Below are 16,394 nucleotides of genomic sequence, written 5' to 3' on the forward strand. Positions count from 1 at the left end.
GCTTGCTTAGGGGTACAGCGAATTGAAAGGAGGAGAATTGCAGTGGTAAGTGCACCGCATGCTGCTCTATGGTGCGCCAATGCGCTGGCTTTAGCGCCGGTTCTATGGCCGTGAATATGTTTTGTACCCCAAATACGGGCACATTCAACGTATGTAAATCGTCGAGCCGATCGATTTCCGGATAGTATGAGGCATGCACGAAAATACTCTCGACCTTGGCGAAATAAATGCTTGTCATCACATAATTGAAGAGTATCCAAGCCATAAGGAATAGACGCAATGTATTTGTGTTGGAGAAATAATCGACGGGTACGCCGAGTTGCACCTTCCAGAAGAGTTCGATTAAATCATACCAACGACCATTTCTCATTTTCTCCACATTTCGTAAACTTTCTATCGCCCACTTGAGCAGCGCGAATGCGCCGACAATTAGAAAGAAAAATACCACTAAAGATCGCCACAGCGCATCCTTGTAGGCGTAAATGAAGATCAGATAGGCGGGAAACATTTCTGCTGCCGGCACCACCGCGTATATAATGCGTTTCAAGTAGGGATACAAGGTCTCAATGTGGTCGGACACGCAGGGCAACACGAACTGTGCATTGAAGTTGACGTGCGTTGTGCCGGCGAGTAGATCGCGCAGCACACCCGTGAATGTGCCATTCTCCAGGCAAGCGCCGTAATTTTCGTGGTCCGCTGGTGTCACATATTTCACCGTGGCATTTAGTTTCGCAACAAGATTGCTCGCCATTAATCCATCCACACCTACATAGCCTACTTCAGGTGCTGGTTTAGGCAAGGCGCGCAAAAAATCTCTAAACATTGAGATGCGCAACTGATAAAGATGTAGATTCTTCAGTTTATCGTAGTAGAAGGGTTCGCCACCAAGCCGACGTTTTACGACGAATCCCTCTGTTGTGAATGGTTCAAAGGTGTAGATCGCTTCTGCGCTTGTTACCGCGATCGCATTTAAGATGTCTTTCGCCCAAACAGCTTGGAACAGTTCCTGCAATTGCACTGCTTTCGCATTTCTCCAAACGAAGATGTATTTATGCAGTAGTTTGCGCTGTTGTTTCGCATTTAACATGTCGGTAATCCACTTGAGTTGTGCGTCATTGTCTCCGGCTAAAATGAAGACACTCAAGCTGCTATAACCGCGCGAGAGTTCTTTGCTGTAATGCTCCAGCTGCAGCGTAAAGCTTGGCAGTTGCGTCATACAGCTGAGTATCTGCTGTTCCAAGTGATATAGGCTGTTATCCAGTGTCCGCTGCTTGATATAGACCAAATTGACGTGTGCATCTACTTCTGTGGCGATATCGCACACTCTTTGGCTCAAGGCGTCATGTTCGTTTGGTGCTGTTAAGTTGAAATGTGTTTGTGTACGGATTCCAGCGGCTGTTATAATGATTTTGGTGATTAGCAGCACTACGTCTAAGCGCGCGTAAAACATTTTTGTTAGTGAAGCATATTTGGAGGCGCTTTCTGCTGTCGAGCTTAACGGCTGATTGCCATTAGTTGAGCAAATAATAAACAAAGCGTAATACAATCAGCATTAATTAGTTTATTAAACATCATCCTAAATGTAGGCAACGATTTTTATTTTTTGGCTAATATACCTCACACCGTTTAAACAATAAACAACACGGTCTCTAATGCGGCTATTGCTAAAGAATATAAAGTTTTTTTTTGTAATAAAAGCATAAGCCTCTCCGAGAAATGCTCTTAATGTAATATCTCAACTACACGATTATTTCTATGGGATCGCTGTAGTACAATTTCTTCGAAAGTATCGAAGGAGAATAATGTTTAAAAATCTGAAAATTAGGGTCTGAAATGTTCAGTTTTTTTTGGATAGTCGTGATCGGGACTGATAATATCTTATAAATTAGTGGTTTATCCACTGACATTTTTATATCTTATTTACTCAATGGAAAATATTAAACATTAAATTCTTTTATATATTCGCTCCGGCTTCGCACGGGTTTAAATTTCAACTACATTTTAAAAGATGTAATGTTTTACACACTCTCCCTTACATATATATTTACTTTTCCGTTTCTTGCGTGGGTTCATTAAAAAAAATGTAAAATGATGAAAATTCGAACTTCATGTTATTTTTCATGTTATATTTTATTTGTAATGAGCTAAAACTTGATTACGACCTCTAGTCTTTGGTGTCCGTTGTCTTTCTCTCTGATTATAAAGCGAGCTTGTATATTCCTAATATTTTGTACTTCACGCCGCTGCACACGCTCCGTACTCGACTCTCAAGCGCGTGGCAGGTTTTGAAATTTTGTTCAGCAAGCAGCTGCGAGCACTTGTTACTCGACTCTATGGCACGTAATTGCGATGTGCAGATAATGACTTGCAAGACGATTTTCAGTTTCAGATTAAGATTCTCCATCACGGAAACTTTTTGATACCCTTACATGGGAACTATTTCCAGAAAGTTGAGATTCTTGCTAAATAGCCTATGTTACTCGGGGTGAATGTAGCTTTCCAATGGTGAAAGAATTTTTGAAATCGGCACAGTAGTTTTTGAATTTATTAATTACAAACATATCTTTCCTCTTTATAATAGTTTTATAGTATAGATAACCTCAAAATTAGGTATCCCAATCATGGGTTCTTAGTCGACGATGTGAGAACTTGATATTGTTAACTACCGGGATTAAAAAGAAATATATTTGCGATCCCGAATTTACCGGGACATCGTGATAATTATTATCATAAATCGGGATTTAGAAATGATGATATCGATATTCTGTACAGTTTCTTATATTTATTTATTTTTTTTTAAGAAAAAGTGGTTTTTATTCATCAAATTGTTCGACTTTAATCGGAATCTGGACCCCCTAGTAAAATACAGGATTTCGGAATATATTCTGATATAACTTTCTTTGACTTCTATTTTGTAGTTTACACGAAATAAATTTATTTTGAACTCATTAATCGATACATTATTCTATAATCGATGTTAACAATCAGTTATTTCATTTTAAACATTTTTCTGAAATGTGTTTTGTGAATGGGGAGCACATTTTTTAAGTATACTGGGTTGCTATTCGAACCTACCTAAAGTACATACTGTTTCCCGAAGTGTTCTATAATTGTCTGTAATTAATCGTTAACATTTCCACCTTATTTCCATACTACAATGCTTGAATTAATTAAAGCAAATAGTCGTCTAGGGAATACACACCCTGACCCAGCCAATTCTTTACATTGCTAATGAAGCGCGCTATAAAACCGCTATAAAACCGCTATAAAATTACTGAAGTCTCATGTTGATGTAATATTTTTTGGTTAAACGTAAAAATGCTTTACCACAAACTAGTCACATTGCTACTGATAAACGAAATCTACGCGGCTTCAAACGTATATAATTTGGAACATTTGAAAGCTTGGAATGCAACGCTGCCGTCCGCGCCAACTGACTTACAGCTAGCGCATAAAGCATGCGAAATCGCTGCGAAATATGATTCTTACATCTACACAGTCTACACTGGCGCGCAGCAGGATAACAACACCGCCGAGTTGGAGTTGAATTTATTGAAATGTATGGCCGAATTGCCGACACATGTGACGGCGCTCAAGGCATTGGCGAAGGAGCCGCAACGACGCTACAACAGTTTCAGCATTTTCGTGTTATCTACGAGCGCTGCCGCGAACGTCGCGCAACTGCAACGCATTGTCAACGCGCTGAATGAGAAACAAATGTGGAAACATTTTCACAGATACGCATTTATTTGGCGAAATGCACAGCGCACACAATTGCACGCGCTGTTCTCGGCTGTGTGGCAGCGCAAGATACTCAACGCTATTGTCATAACTGACGATCAACACATTTACACTTTCGAGCCATACACCGCGGCGGGTTTCGCGCTGAAACGCATCACTGACGCGCAGTATTTCTACGATAAGCTCAAGAATCTACACAAACAACAAGTGCGCATAACAATGTTTAAGGATTTCCTACGCGCCATACCGCGTACGCGCGCCGCCGACGGTTACACCGGCGTTGATGGTTTGCTCGCGAGCAATATTGTCGCGTATCTCAATGCGACAGCGAATTACACACAACCCGCTGATAATGAGAATTATGGCGCTTGTTTGGCGAATGGCTCGTTCACGGGCGTACTGCGCGATCTAATCGACGGCGCGGCCGATGTGAGCTTCAATGCGCGTTTTACGCTGCCGTGCGCCGCGGCGGAAGTGGAAACGCTCTATCCATATTTCAAGCGCAAATTGTATTTGGTTGTGCCGTCGGCGGAAATGCAACCGGAATACCTGATTTTCATCAAAGCGTTCACGTATACGCTCTGGCTGCTATTGGCATTGAATTTCTTTGCGGTTATCGCTATCTTTGCGTTGCTCAAAAACTATGCGGAACATTTGCCACATGCCGCGCGCATGAAACATGGTCGCTGGTATGAACTCATCGAAATGTTTCTGAAGACGCAATTAGGCGAGCCGGTGACTGGCTACTCGCGCATTAGTTCGCTGCGTCAGTATCTCATTACTTGGATCTACTTCAGTTATGTGGTGACCACAATCTATTTCGGCAAGTTGGAGAGCAGTTTTGTGCAGCCGAGTTACGAAGCGGAATTGGACACACTGGATGAGCTGCCTAAACTGGATGTGCCGATAGTAGGCGTACACACGCTCTTCATAACGGTACAGCCAGCGTTGAAAGCGGCACACTGGCATGAGATTGAAAAGCGCGCGCTCTATCTGCCGCTACACTTTTCCTCTTTTCTCTTCGCTGTGCCCGTGGCTAAGCGCAAGAACTGGCGCGTTGCTTTCCTGCTGCGTGGCGAAACGGCTAAAGACTTCTTGATAAAAACCTACGATGTGCAGCGGCGCCGTCCGCGTTTTCATGTGGTCAAGGAGTATTTGCGTTCCATGCCGCAGGAGTATATATTGGAGAAGGGTTCACCGTTCCGTTATAAGTTTCAACTCTATCAAGCTGCTATGTTTGAGAGCGGTCTGCTGGAGTATTGGAGTAGTAACGATACGCGCTACACGAGTCAGAGTGAATTTCACGAGGTCGAGGATTTCTACGAGGAGTTGCCGAACGATTTGGATTTCGACTTGAGCGAAATAACGAGCACCGTTGGCGGTAATACGGTGCATAATCGTAGACAGGTGGTGCTGAGCATGCATATACTGCAGGGCGCATTCTATTTGTGGGGTTGTGGTATATTCGTCAGTATAATGGGTTTTCTTGTGGAATATGGCTATTGGAGGTATAGCAAAAGAACAGTGAAACAAGAGAGGTCAGAAGCAGTGGAATAATAAATAAAAAAAGTCGAGCGATATATATGATCTATTCTACCGAGTGAATAATGTTTTTAGACCTCTAAGGTATACTTTAAAACAAAAAATCGATGTTTCAAGGTCCTAGACTGACTTAACCTCTTAACACAAAAAAATAAAATTTGAAGAAGTGATCTTAGAACCAAATGACAACCTTTTAAAAAGTATAAGTTAAAATAAAAAAAAAATTAAATAAGATTCTCAAGAACACACTACCTTTCTATACCTCCCTACTCATTTCACATTGCTTTGAATTTTTATTCTACAAAATTTGTTTATAAATGTGACACAAACGTTTGGGGAAATCTCATGCGAAATTCTTATTTTGTGTATTTCTAAATTTTAAGTGCGTCCAAAATCGTTTGTTAAAAAAGAAAAGAATTTAATAAAATGTCCTACAGCAGCGGCATCGATTTTGATTTTCTGCTCACAGAGGATTTTCTGTTATTCCTCGATCTCTGTCGCGATCCGAATCAGGTCTTCACGCCGAACTCCGACGAAAGTTGCTTGGCGCAGCAGTGGCTGGACAAGCTGTGTCGTTACGATTGCGCCGATTTGGATGAGCGCCGTCTGCGTAACATCTACATGAGCTATCTGTGCTGCTGCCTCATTGAGGGCGTATTGAAGGGACCATTTTCGGATCAACCACGTGATGGTCGTCTGCAAATGGTGAACTTTAATGCGGTGAAAAAGCAACCGCTCTCCTGCCCAGTAACCTGTCCAGGTGATTTGTTCTTTGAGTCGCATAAATTCCTTCCCGTACTTATTCAACAATTTCTCTCTACGATACGACGCCTGCAGTCAGAACGACTTATAAAGGGTGTGAGACTCCCAAGACGACCAGCTGTGAACAACAGCTGGGCAGCTGTTACAGCAGTGACAATGTCGGCACCAGCGTCGCTGGCGGCAGCAGTGTGGACAATAGTGTACATCGTGAGATTATGCGTTGCAGCACACCCGAGGTACGCTTCAGCACGGACATACAATGCGAGCCGAGTGCGAACGGTGGCGGCATGAAACGTCGTTCGTCGGGCAATGTCTTCAGCAATTATATGATGCGTGAGCTTATAACGCCGAGCGCATATAATACGCTTTCACCGGAGTGTATGCCCTGTGACATGTGTCAGGAATACGATGCATTTGCGGGTGTGAAGGACACATTCCGACGCGATGTGGCCGTACTGCTGAAGGCAATCGAGGCAGAACTGAGCGGTTATGTCGGGAGTGGTTGCAATAAGTATTTGGAGAGTGAGCTGTTGCGTTATAAGAATTTCATAATGAATTTCTCGAATATCGCGCGCGTTCTGAATAAATTGAAATCGCAATCGGCATTACGTTCGTTTTTGCTGCTGAATTTGCAAGATGATTTGATCAAACTCATCAATGACAGCATTTGAGTGGGGTGTTTCTATGTGGTCGGGGTATTTTGTATTTGTTTTGTAGTTTGTTTGGCGAAATAAAGTGATTTATGTATAATCGAATGTTTTTCTTAGTGTTCCAAGAAAATTATAAAATTTTTTTTTCTGTGTCTTAAACCAGCAAGGTTTTCTATAATATTCATCCAGCTAAGGACTGTAAACCCGACATCAATCCTAAAGTTGCCTCCTTAATAAAGCAGAACTTTCTTTATTTCAAAATTGTTCGAAAGTTCTTGCCTTGGTTCTCAGAATAAGACGTTAGGAGATGGATGCTTTGTTTGTTGTGTTCATTCCTCGATGTTTATATCCCTCTGGGATATCTTATATCCTTAGTAGAGTAAATTGATATTAAAATAAATTCTTCACCATTATGGAATTTCTTTGGAGACTGCCGTGATTGACTCAATCCAGCATATACAGGCAGGTTCTGCAATCCGAGTGAAAGTGAAAATTAAAAAAAATGTGGAATTTGAAAAGTACAATCGAAATTCAGTACACCAAATATAACAAATATCGGATTGAAAGTGAATTTGGAATTTCACTCGGAAGTGAATTACAGGACCTGCCTGATCATTTGCTTTCAGAAATTTGTACAATTTTTTTGGTTTTATGATATTTATGGTTCTAAATATTACAGTGAACTATTATATTGATGTATTTAAACGCATCTAAATTGAACTTCGAAAACAATAGTCGGAATATTGTTTCTAAACAATTTAATTGAAATAAGCATAAGAAAAAAAGAAAAAACTGAACACGAAGCATGAAATGTGATGACAGAAAGATTTGCATAATTTACAAAGTGATCCAACTGCAAAAGGAAGAAACGCCAATTGAAAGCGCCACAAAAGCCGATCGAAAGAGAGGCTTTCGCTATAGTGTCTTCAACATGTGCCTGAGTTTAAAGAACTTTTGCAACACCTGCCGAGGTTTGTATGATAAATTGTGATTTTAATTTATTTATAATTTTAATTATTACTTCTAATATAGAGATGGAGAACAAAATATATTTAAAGAAGAAGGGCTAAGATAATCCACAGTTTGCCCCGTATATTTGGCATTAAGTCCACCAGAATAACAAAAATCATTATATATACATAGTATGTGGGGGCTTTGGTAATGCCTGGATCGTTTTCACTCATTTTCCCCATCGAGCTACACTATATCCAAGGCTATATGTTTACTAAATATTGCTAAGAATATTCACATATTAACCGATTTATATAAAGTCTACCGGAAGATTGAAAATCCATATACATGGTATATGAGAGCTAGACCTGATTTTCACCATTTTTGGCATGGAAGAACACTATTATTATAAGGAACACATTTCTTTTGATTTTTTTAATAAGTAACTGAGAGATTTAAGTATATTTTCGGTAAAAAAAAATAGCCACAAGCACTGAAGTCCTCTTGTTAGATCTTGGGCTAGAGTTTCAAGAACTAGAACTCGAGATTTTTGTATAAAGCTGAAGTAGAAACTCTGGCGATTCTAGGTAGACATATCTCCCGCTAGTAGCTTTAAGAAAGAATAAGGATCTATCAACGGTATCATATATAGGAGCTTTTAAGTAAATTAGTTTCAATTTGATTTTCCTAGAAACATTTCGCTTTACAATGAAGGCTTGTCTTACATTATTATATTAAAATATTTTGAATTTCTTTAAAATATCTGAGAGATTTACTGATCATTTCTGTAATTAGCCATAAGTTCTGATGTCCTCTTTTTCGATCTCTGGGTTTCAAAAAGTAGAACTCGAGATTATTGTATAAAGCTGACCTAGAAACTCTGGGGTTTCTGGGTAGACATATCGCCCGCTAGTAGCTTTAAGAAAGAAAGGTCGCATATTTATAAACATTTAGGAGACAGTACTTTCAATTTGTCCCTTTTCTTAGAACACATAATTTCACTCTCCGAAGAAGGCTTGTCTCTACAAGCACATACTCGTATACCAAATATTTCCCATTTCATTTTTAAACAGACTCATAGTCGTTCATCGCAAATTCTCGGTTATAAATAAATGCTTTTAGCGCGTTTTTCTGCTACACATTCCCACAGTGTTGTTGTTGTTACATTGTGTAGGTACACGCGTCTACCCTTCGCATCCGCTATACACTCACTCGTGTGCCACCATTGAATGTCTTCGCGCTTGGCGACAATACAAAAATCTCGTGAAAAGATGCTTCTTTCCAGTTTACGTGCGCGTGTTGTGCGAAATTTTGCGCATAGAAAATATTCGAATACTTTCCTTGGAAACTTTCACTGCTTTCCTTCACTTTGCTATTCGCTACAACTGTTGTGGCGCTGTGAACTTTCTACCATGAGCAGCGCATTCTTGACGCTTTAAATTTAGCAACAGCCAAAATACTAGCGAATCGCGAGTTTCATTTAGTTTCATGTGAATGCACGTATTTATTTATAGCGCCGAAATATATTTGAAAACTATGCACAACACACGGCGATTTTAGATTTTATTTGAATTCCAAAGCCTTTTAATACGCGATATTAATTTTTGTTCTCTTTGCATGAAACTATAATAAATTATAAAATTAATTTGGAATGTCGCAATTAGTTAGCAAATGTGTGCCATTTAGCATCGATACATGCGTGAGTGTGTGGGTATATGAAGTACCCAGTAGGAAAATTATTGTGTTAGGAAGGAATTTTTAGGGTTTAATATCATTGCGATTACTTCTAACTTTTAGGTGAGGGTTTCAAAATTTGAAAAAAAAAAAATTTTAAATGTGTTTAAAATATTATTATTCAATAAATAGATCCTTTGGAAGTTCCGCCCATCAGGCCACGTCAGTTTCAATTTAAAACTTTAAACACGTTTACCTCAAAAATCAAATTTTTGAGTCGGTGGAGACGATTTATCGAAAAGAATGAAGCGATTTTGTTAAAATTTTGCACACATCTAGTTACTGAACGAAGATTTTTTTAATTTTTATTACAACTATTCTCTTCGAGCCAATATATGGTCAAAATTTGACCAAAAAAATTAGGTTTTTGGTTCAAAATCTGTCGAAAATTCAAATTTTAATATATATTATTATACTCTCGCAACAAAATTTGCTAACAGAGTATTATAGTTTTGTTCACATAATGGTTGTTTGTAAGTTAGATATAGGATCAAAATGATCAGGGTGAGACGAGTTAAGATCCGGATGTCCGTCTGTCCGAGCAACGGATAATTTGTGTAAAAATTAAGATATCTTGACGAAACTTGGTACACATGTTCCTTGGGACCGTAGGGGGATTGCTAAAAATGGGCGAAATCGAACCATTGCTACGCTTACAAAATGGCGAAAACCGAAAACCTATAAAGTGTCAAATATCTCTCTCAAATTAAAAAAAAAAAAGAAAATGGACATGGCGCCACCCACTTATGAGTTAAAAACCATATCTCAAACACTACTCGACCGATTTCAATGAAATTCGCTACACAATACTTTATTTTAAATTATTTAAATCGGGTCATAACTGCCCCTAGCACCCAAATATCTAATTATAGGATTTTCAAAAATACGGTGGGCTTTATTCCTCATATCTCGATTATTATGTAAGATATCTTAATAAAATTAAATAAAATCTTGGATGTGATGTGATATGATGTTCTTGGTGGCAGAAATAGTTGAAATCGGTTCAGGAATTACCTCAGCCCTCATATACTATATATATTGATTTTTGTTATTCTAGTGGACTTTATGCCGAATATATGGATCAAATTGTGTGTTACCTTAATAAAAATATATCAATAAATAGCGAGAGTATAAAATGTTCGGTTTCCCCGGAACTTAGCCCTTCATTACTCGTTTTTTCATTCGTTCAATAACGAGATTTATCCATGTACTACTGAAATAATTTAAGTTTTTTGATTTTAGATTAATCAATAATAGGTTATGCTGTCCACGGAAAGTGTATTTTTTTAACGACAAGGAAGTTTTTTTTTTCAACCCCCTAAAATAAATCTAACCCATTAAATTATTAAACTGAAATTTTACCGAAGTCAGACCATTCATCTTACTGTATATGTATTAGGTAGGATCATCATCTATATTTGGTTGATCGATCCAAAATTTATAACTTGTTCTACTTATTTGAAAACAGTTCCACAAAATTGCCTCTTAAATTCTGAACTCTAATATTGATAGACATTTGGTCTTTATGTAATTTTTTTTTTACTCTTTTGTTATATATTAAATGTAGTGCTAATGAAATATTATTAAATTTTAAAATAAGAAATAAAAAATATCTGCTATGACTAATGGGAAAATTTGCGCGGAAAAAATTATTTAATTTTTTTTTTTATTTCTGTACTCTTTTTTAGATATTTTAGTTATTTGTTATGTGCCATTTGTCTTCAAAAAATAAATATCGGAAATAGTAGCAAATTTATTAGTGATTTCTCATATAAGTATTGTTTAAAATTATGACAAAGGTACAGAAAAAAAATAAAACTCCCTCAAATATGATCGCGTGGCATCGCTCTATATTCTTGAAAGTGGTTTGTGGCCATACTGAAAGCAGGGTTGCATACTAAATTGGGCTGAAGCTTCTTAGACATCAACCATTTTTCATTAAACTTGATAAAAAAAGATGTTTGAAGAAAAATATTTTCGAAAAAAACAGTTAGTTTGCACATAATTGTATTGTCAATGTTTTTATCAACAAAAGTTTCTTTAACGATTTCACTTTGTTCATAATAAAATCATCGATATATTTATCGCTTTTTTTTAATCTATTAAAACACAACCCTGTAATCTTCGAATAACTTTCCAAACTTTTACGAATGTCGTGCGCAAACGAAAATTGATTTTGTTTCCTCAAAAACAAAAACAAGTCAAATTTTTTATATTTTTCCAGAAACGTGTCAAACAACTACGTCGCACACTGACATTTGACACTGACAAGCAAAATATCAATTCTAAACAACACGTCATATATCAAATTCATATATCAAAATTTTTACTATCAAAATTCTGCGTAGAACATGGACACAGAAGAGGAGAATATCGGCTACCAGTTAGCGGAAAACTTTATATTCTTTCAAGACATCGTAAAGAATCCCGAAGAAGTGTTCGACTGCCGTTCGCAAGAATACAAATTAGCGAATGCTTGGCTAAATAAATTGTCTATGCTGGGGCTGGAGACGATCGATGACATGCGTCTACGCAATGTTTATATGAGTCATCTGGTGGCTTGCCTGAATTACGGTAAGCTGACTGCACCGTTCAACTCAATGCCCAAACCGGATGGTGGACTGGACAAAAGCGATTTTCAGTCGCTGGAAAAGCCACGGCAGGCGGTCTGCCCACGTCCGAAACCCGGCATGACGGCATCACAGAAAGCCTGCCAACTGCCGCAAGGCGGCGGTAAACAGTGTGAATGTGACTATTTGTGCTGTGATAAGAATGATCTTAAGAAAGATTGCAGCAATGTGGCTCCGACCGCGACGTTCGATAATATTTGTGGCTACATGATGCAATATGTGAATGTGCCCACATGCTTGGACAGTCAGCTGCGCGGTACAGTGGAGCACAGTAATTATCAGACACACGACGTTTTTACGAACTATGCCGATCCAGCAGTGGCAACAACATCAGCAGCCTTTTATGGGCCCAAAGTTGAAGAGAAAGAGAAATGTGTTGGTGGCGCTTATGTTGCTAGTACCTGTGCAACGTGCGGTGAGAACTTGGAATTCGATCATCAATTGGTGCGCAGTCAAATAACGACTTTACTGGAGGCCATCGCCTCCGAACTGCGCGGCGAGCAGACGCCGGGCACTAATGATTACCTCGAGTATGAGTTGGCGCGCTATAAGAACTTCAAATTGCAATTTCCCCAGGTGGCCGAGAAGATATCCAAGTTGAAAGCAGAACAGTCGCTAAGATCGTATTTCTTGTTGAATCTGCAAAATGATCTCGTGAAGCTGTTGAATGACTGCTGCTTACAGCCCCAAATGAATATGCGGCGGAAGTACAATATGCAGCAGTGACAGGGTTTTTAGAATATTTTTTTCTTCATATTTGATTTACGTATTATTTGAGCGATTGTGTGGGGGCTTGGTCCATTCTTCGTGCTATCTATATTTTATGTTTGCGTTATATTCATCCGATCTGTATGCCATAGTTTGAGTTTGTGAAAAATAAAACAAAATGTGCGTCTTTTAACATGAGATTTGAATCTCTCTTTATTCCTAGTACAACGGAAAAACGTTATCGCCGAAGCTTCTGTAGTTTTCGTCTAGGTCTAGTTCTAGGTCTCATCATTCCAGTGCTATATACTGTCCATAAAGTCGAATGCCGACAGATCCAATAATCTCGGTCGAAGATATGAGTTTTGAGTTCTCATCACTGTAGGTGAGACTTGGTAATCTCAATTGGATCAGGGTCGCCCTTGGCGAGCTACTCTCGGAATCCTGGCATGTGTTATTTGTTATGTTATTCTGTTGTTTTAGGCTCTGAACTTTAAGCTTTGTAATGTCTATATAATATCATTAATCGTCCCACCGTTAATATCACTTTTCATTTGTCTACATTACAGGACGCTCCAACAAAAACGAACGTCAAGACATCACCGATGTCATGCATCAAAATCAACAACAACAACACATTCAATCTCAATCCCAAGCACAAAATCATTCCAACAATATGTCACCACAACGTACATCATCAGCCGCCTCGTCGGCTTCATCGAAACGCATCTCATCAAGCATTTCTGTGCAATTACCAGCCGCTGGTTTGGGTTCACGTCCGACCAGCATCATCTCCACAAGCGCCAGTCTCGACGAAGGCGGCTTCAATGAACCCTCACCGGAGATAAAAGCCAAACTGAAGCCCGCCTATGATTTTGAGGCGGTCAACGGTCGAAGTGTCGGTGGTGTGGGCGCCGATGTGGATGAATGTGACCGCAGCAGCCGTAAGCCAACAGTGGAAGAGGCAGAGAAACCTACTTTAAATTATGTCGATGTGGGTTATCGTCTCAATCCGGATGGCAGTGAGGCGCGTGAAGTTTTTGGCGAGTCGGAACTCTACGACACCGCCAAAGTGACTGAAATGCATAAGAAATTCCATGCTAATGGATTTGCACAGGAGACCACCACTGTGTATGCGACTATTAAGACGGAAGTTACAACAGCTGTTGAGCTGTACTATCCCGGTGGTAAGCTGGCTAAAGAACGTGACCGTGTTAGCGGTATATTGCATTCGCCAACGAAATCCATTGGCAGCAGTGGTTCACCGGTGAAAACAGCTATCACCTCTTCACCACCTGTCGGCGTGGTATCGCCCATACGGCGACGCAGCTCCGATGTGAGCGTCAAGTCAACACCACCCATGTCACCCACATCGATCGGCAGCGGTAGTGGTGGCAGTTGCAGCGGCACAGCAAATACGAATTCAACGAGCAATACACGTTCGATGTCGTCCATTGCTGTGGCGGCGGTGGGCCAAAACAAGGGCATCGCACCCATCGCTTCGCTCGACACACAAGAGGAATTCGATAGTTCCGAATTGCCGGCATTGCCAGAGCGTCCACCACCGCTTAATGCGCTGAATACAACTATTCTAGCGACTGCCAGTGATGAGCAATGCAATGCTTTGGATATGCAAGACTTGGAATATGCGGATAGTAGCGCTGGCGAGGATGAGGATGATCTGATGCGCGCAATCGAAGCGGACGATGACGATGACGTGCATGTGGACATCAGTGAGGCGCCACTAGCCACCGTCGCCGAAGAGGACGAAGATGAAAAACTAATTATAACAACGGTAACGGCGACGACTGAGGTGGTCATACCACGCGAAGATAGTCTACCCGATGCTATGACTGCCGACGAGGCAGAACAATTGTTGAGCTCAAGGTGAGTGCGTTTACTTAGTATGAGTATGAGTATTAGTATTAGAATATGTTGCGTGCGGCATGTTGAATGTTATACTTATATAATTCTAAGTTTAAATTTTGAATTTCAAATCCTTTTTTTTTGTAGTTAAAAATTTTAAATATTTTACGAATTTTTATATCTATTTGTAATTGTTTAAGTAGAAGAAATTCGATAAGCGAAATATAAAACTAAAATTTGAGTTAGTTTAGGTTTAATAGGTTTATGTTAATGAGTCGAGTACCAATATTCTTTGATTTGTTTTTGCAAAAAGTATCATTAATCATCGCTTCTCTGAATCATTAGTTTTGATATGTCACTTACTATACCAAATACGGTATTTAGCTACAAATCAACTCGGAATCTAACAGAGCTTTTTTTGACGAACTTACTCGACGAATTATATTGCTTTGATATCGAACGATTTAGAACTTTCGTTAATTGCAATACGAGTAATTTCTGTAAACCGAATTCGGAACATTAAGTTGCTTGCTGACGTACTGTTATGTTTCTTTGGGCCTTAGTCATTTTTTATCACAAATTAAAATTTTATTATTCCTTCTTCAGAAACAAATTCATAACAGGTTGACCTTGATGGCTTATAGATCAGAGCAGGAATATTTAAGGGTATAAACCAACGATAGGGATCTAACCCCCTCTATAAAGAGGCCTCAGCGATCACTTTTATTTGGTCTTAATTCGTAAATCATATTTTTCGGACCTCTCGTCGATTAATTTCGTAAACCTAAAAGCGGTGATTCGAACTACACGAGTTATCGAATGGCACTGCCATGTATTTAAAGATAATATTCGATTTTTGGGCATACATTTCTTAAAATTTTCTAAGTTGAGATGAATTAGCTTTTTTTCTCACAAATATTAGGTTGTCAAATATCACCCTTTCGCTTTTTTGCTCTTTATTCAATGCTTTATAAAAGGTATTACAGTGCTCGGATTTAGTTCAAATATGCGCCGTTTCGTTCGATGGTCTGCTTCCATCTAGACGGCAACTTCATAATACCCCCCTCCTTATTTGCGAAGAACTCGGACAGTCACTTTTCACAAGCCTCTTTTGAGTTCAACTTTACACTATCAAGGGCGTTCGCCATGGACAGGAACGGGTGGTAATCACTTGGTGCTATATCCGGGCTATATGGTCGATGCGATAAAACCTCCCATCCGAGCTCCCGTAACTTCTGACTAGTCATCAACGAAGTGTTGGGTCTGGCGTTGTACTGATGGAACACTACACCCTTCCTGTTGGCCAAATCTGGACGATCGCCTGCTTCAAGCGGTCCAGTTGTTCGCAGTAGATGGTAAATTTAAGCGTCTGGCCATATAGGAGCAGCTCTTAGTGTATGATTCTCTACCAATCCCACCAAACACACAGCAAAACCTTCCTGACCGTCAATCTCGTCACAGCCACTGTTTGGGACGATTCACGGCCTTCGACCACGACCGTTTTCGCGTGATATTGTCGTATGTGATCCATTTATCGTCGCCAGTCACCATCCGCTTTAAAAATGGGTCGAATTCGTTCCGTTTCAGCAGCATATCGCAGGCGTTGATGCGGTCCAGCAGGTTGTTTTTGCGTCAAATCATGCGGCACCCAAACATCAAGCTTTTTTGTGTGTTCAGCCTCCTGCAGTTGTTTTAAAATGGTTTGGAGACTAACTCCCATCTCCTGGGCGATGTCACGAGATGCCACATATCGGCTTAACTCGATGTTTTCCATGATTTCAGCGGTATTCGTCGTCACAGGTCTTCCGCCAGT

The 16,394-nt window shown here is 39.7% G+C and overlaps 4 protein-coding genes across 12 annotated transcripts in view; all 4 read left to right on the forward strand.

Moving 5' to 3' along the window:
- The window catches only part of LOC105220763 (uncharacterized), a 254,578-nt gene that overhangs the window by 171,886 nt on the left and 66,298 nt on the right, over positions 1-16,394 (forward strand). For all 9 annotated transcript variants that reach the window (XM_054228600.1, XM_054228594.1, XM_054228598.1 and 6 more), the window contains one exon: positions 13,285-14,602. In XM_054228600.1, coding sequence (XP_054084575.1) covers positions 13,285-14,602 — 1,318 coding nt within the window. The remainder of the gene's footprint in view (positions 1-13,284; positions 14,603-16,394) is intronic.
- Positions 924-5,316, forward strand: LOC114805318 (uncharacterized). The gene has a single exon (XM_054228604.1). It carries the CDS (start codon positions 3,319-3,321, stop codon positions 5,296-5,298), a length of 1,980 nt encoding a protein of 659 aa, XP_054084579.1. The 5' UTR covers positions 924-3,318; the 3' UTR covers positions 5,299-5,316.
- On the forward strand, positions 5,552-6,795 carry LOC105220761 (uncharacterized). Its single transcript, XM_011197250.3, has 2 exons — positions 5,552-6,043; positions 6,121-6,795. Exons 1-2 carry the CDS (start codon positions 5,710-5,712, stop codon positions 6,714-6,716), a joined length of 930 nt encoding a protein of 309 aa, XP_011195552.2. The 5' UTR covers positions 5,552-5,709; the 3' UTR covers positions 6,717-6,795.
- Positions 11,607-12,916, forward strand: LOC105220762 (uncharacterized). Its single transcript, XM_011197251.3, has one exon. The coding sequence runs from the start codon at positions 11,732-11,734 to the stop codon at positions 12,734-12,736; it is 1,005 nt and encodes a 334-aa protein (XP_011195553.2). The 5' UTR covers positions 11,607-11,731; the 3' UTR covers positions 12,737-12,916.

Source organism: Zeugodacus cucurbitae, chromosome 4 (assembly GCF_028554725.1).
Source record: "Zeugodacus cucurbitae isolate PBARC_wt_2022May chromosome 4, idZeuCucr1.2, whole genome shotgun sequence".
NCBI classification, from domain to species: Eukaryota; Metazoa; Arthropoda; class Insecta; order Diptera; family Tephritidae; genus Zeugodacus; species Zeugodacus cucurbitae.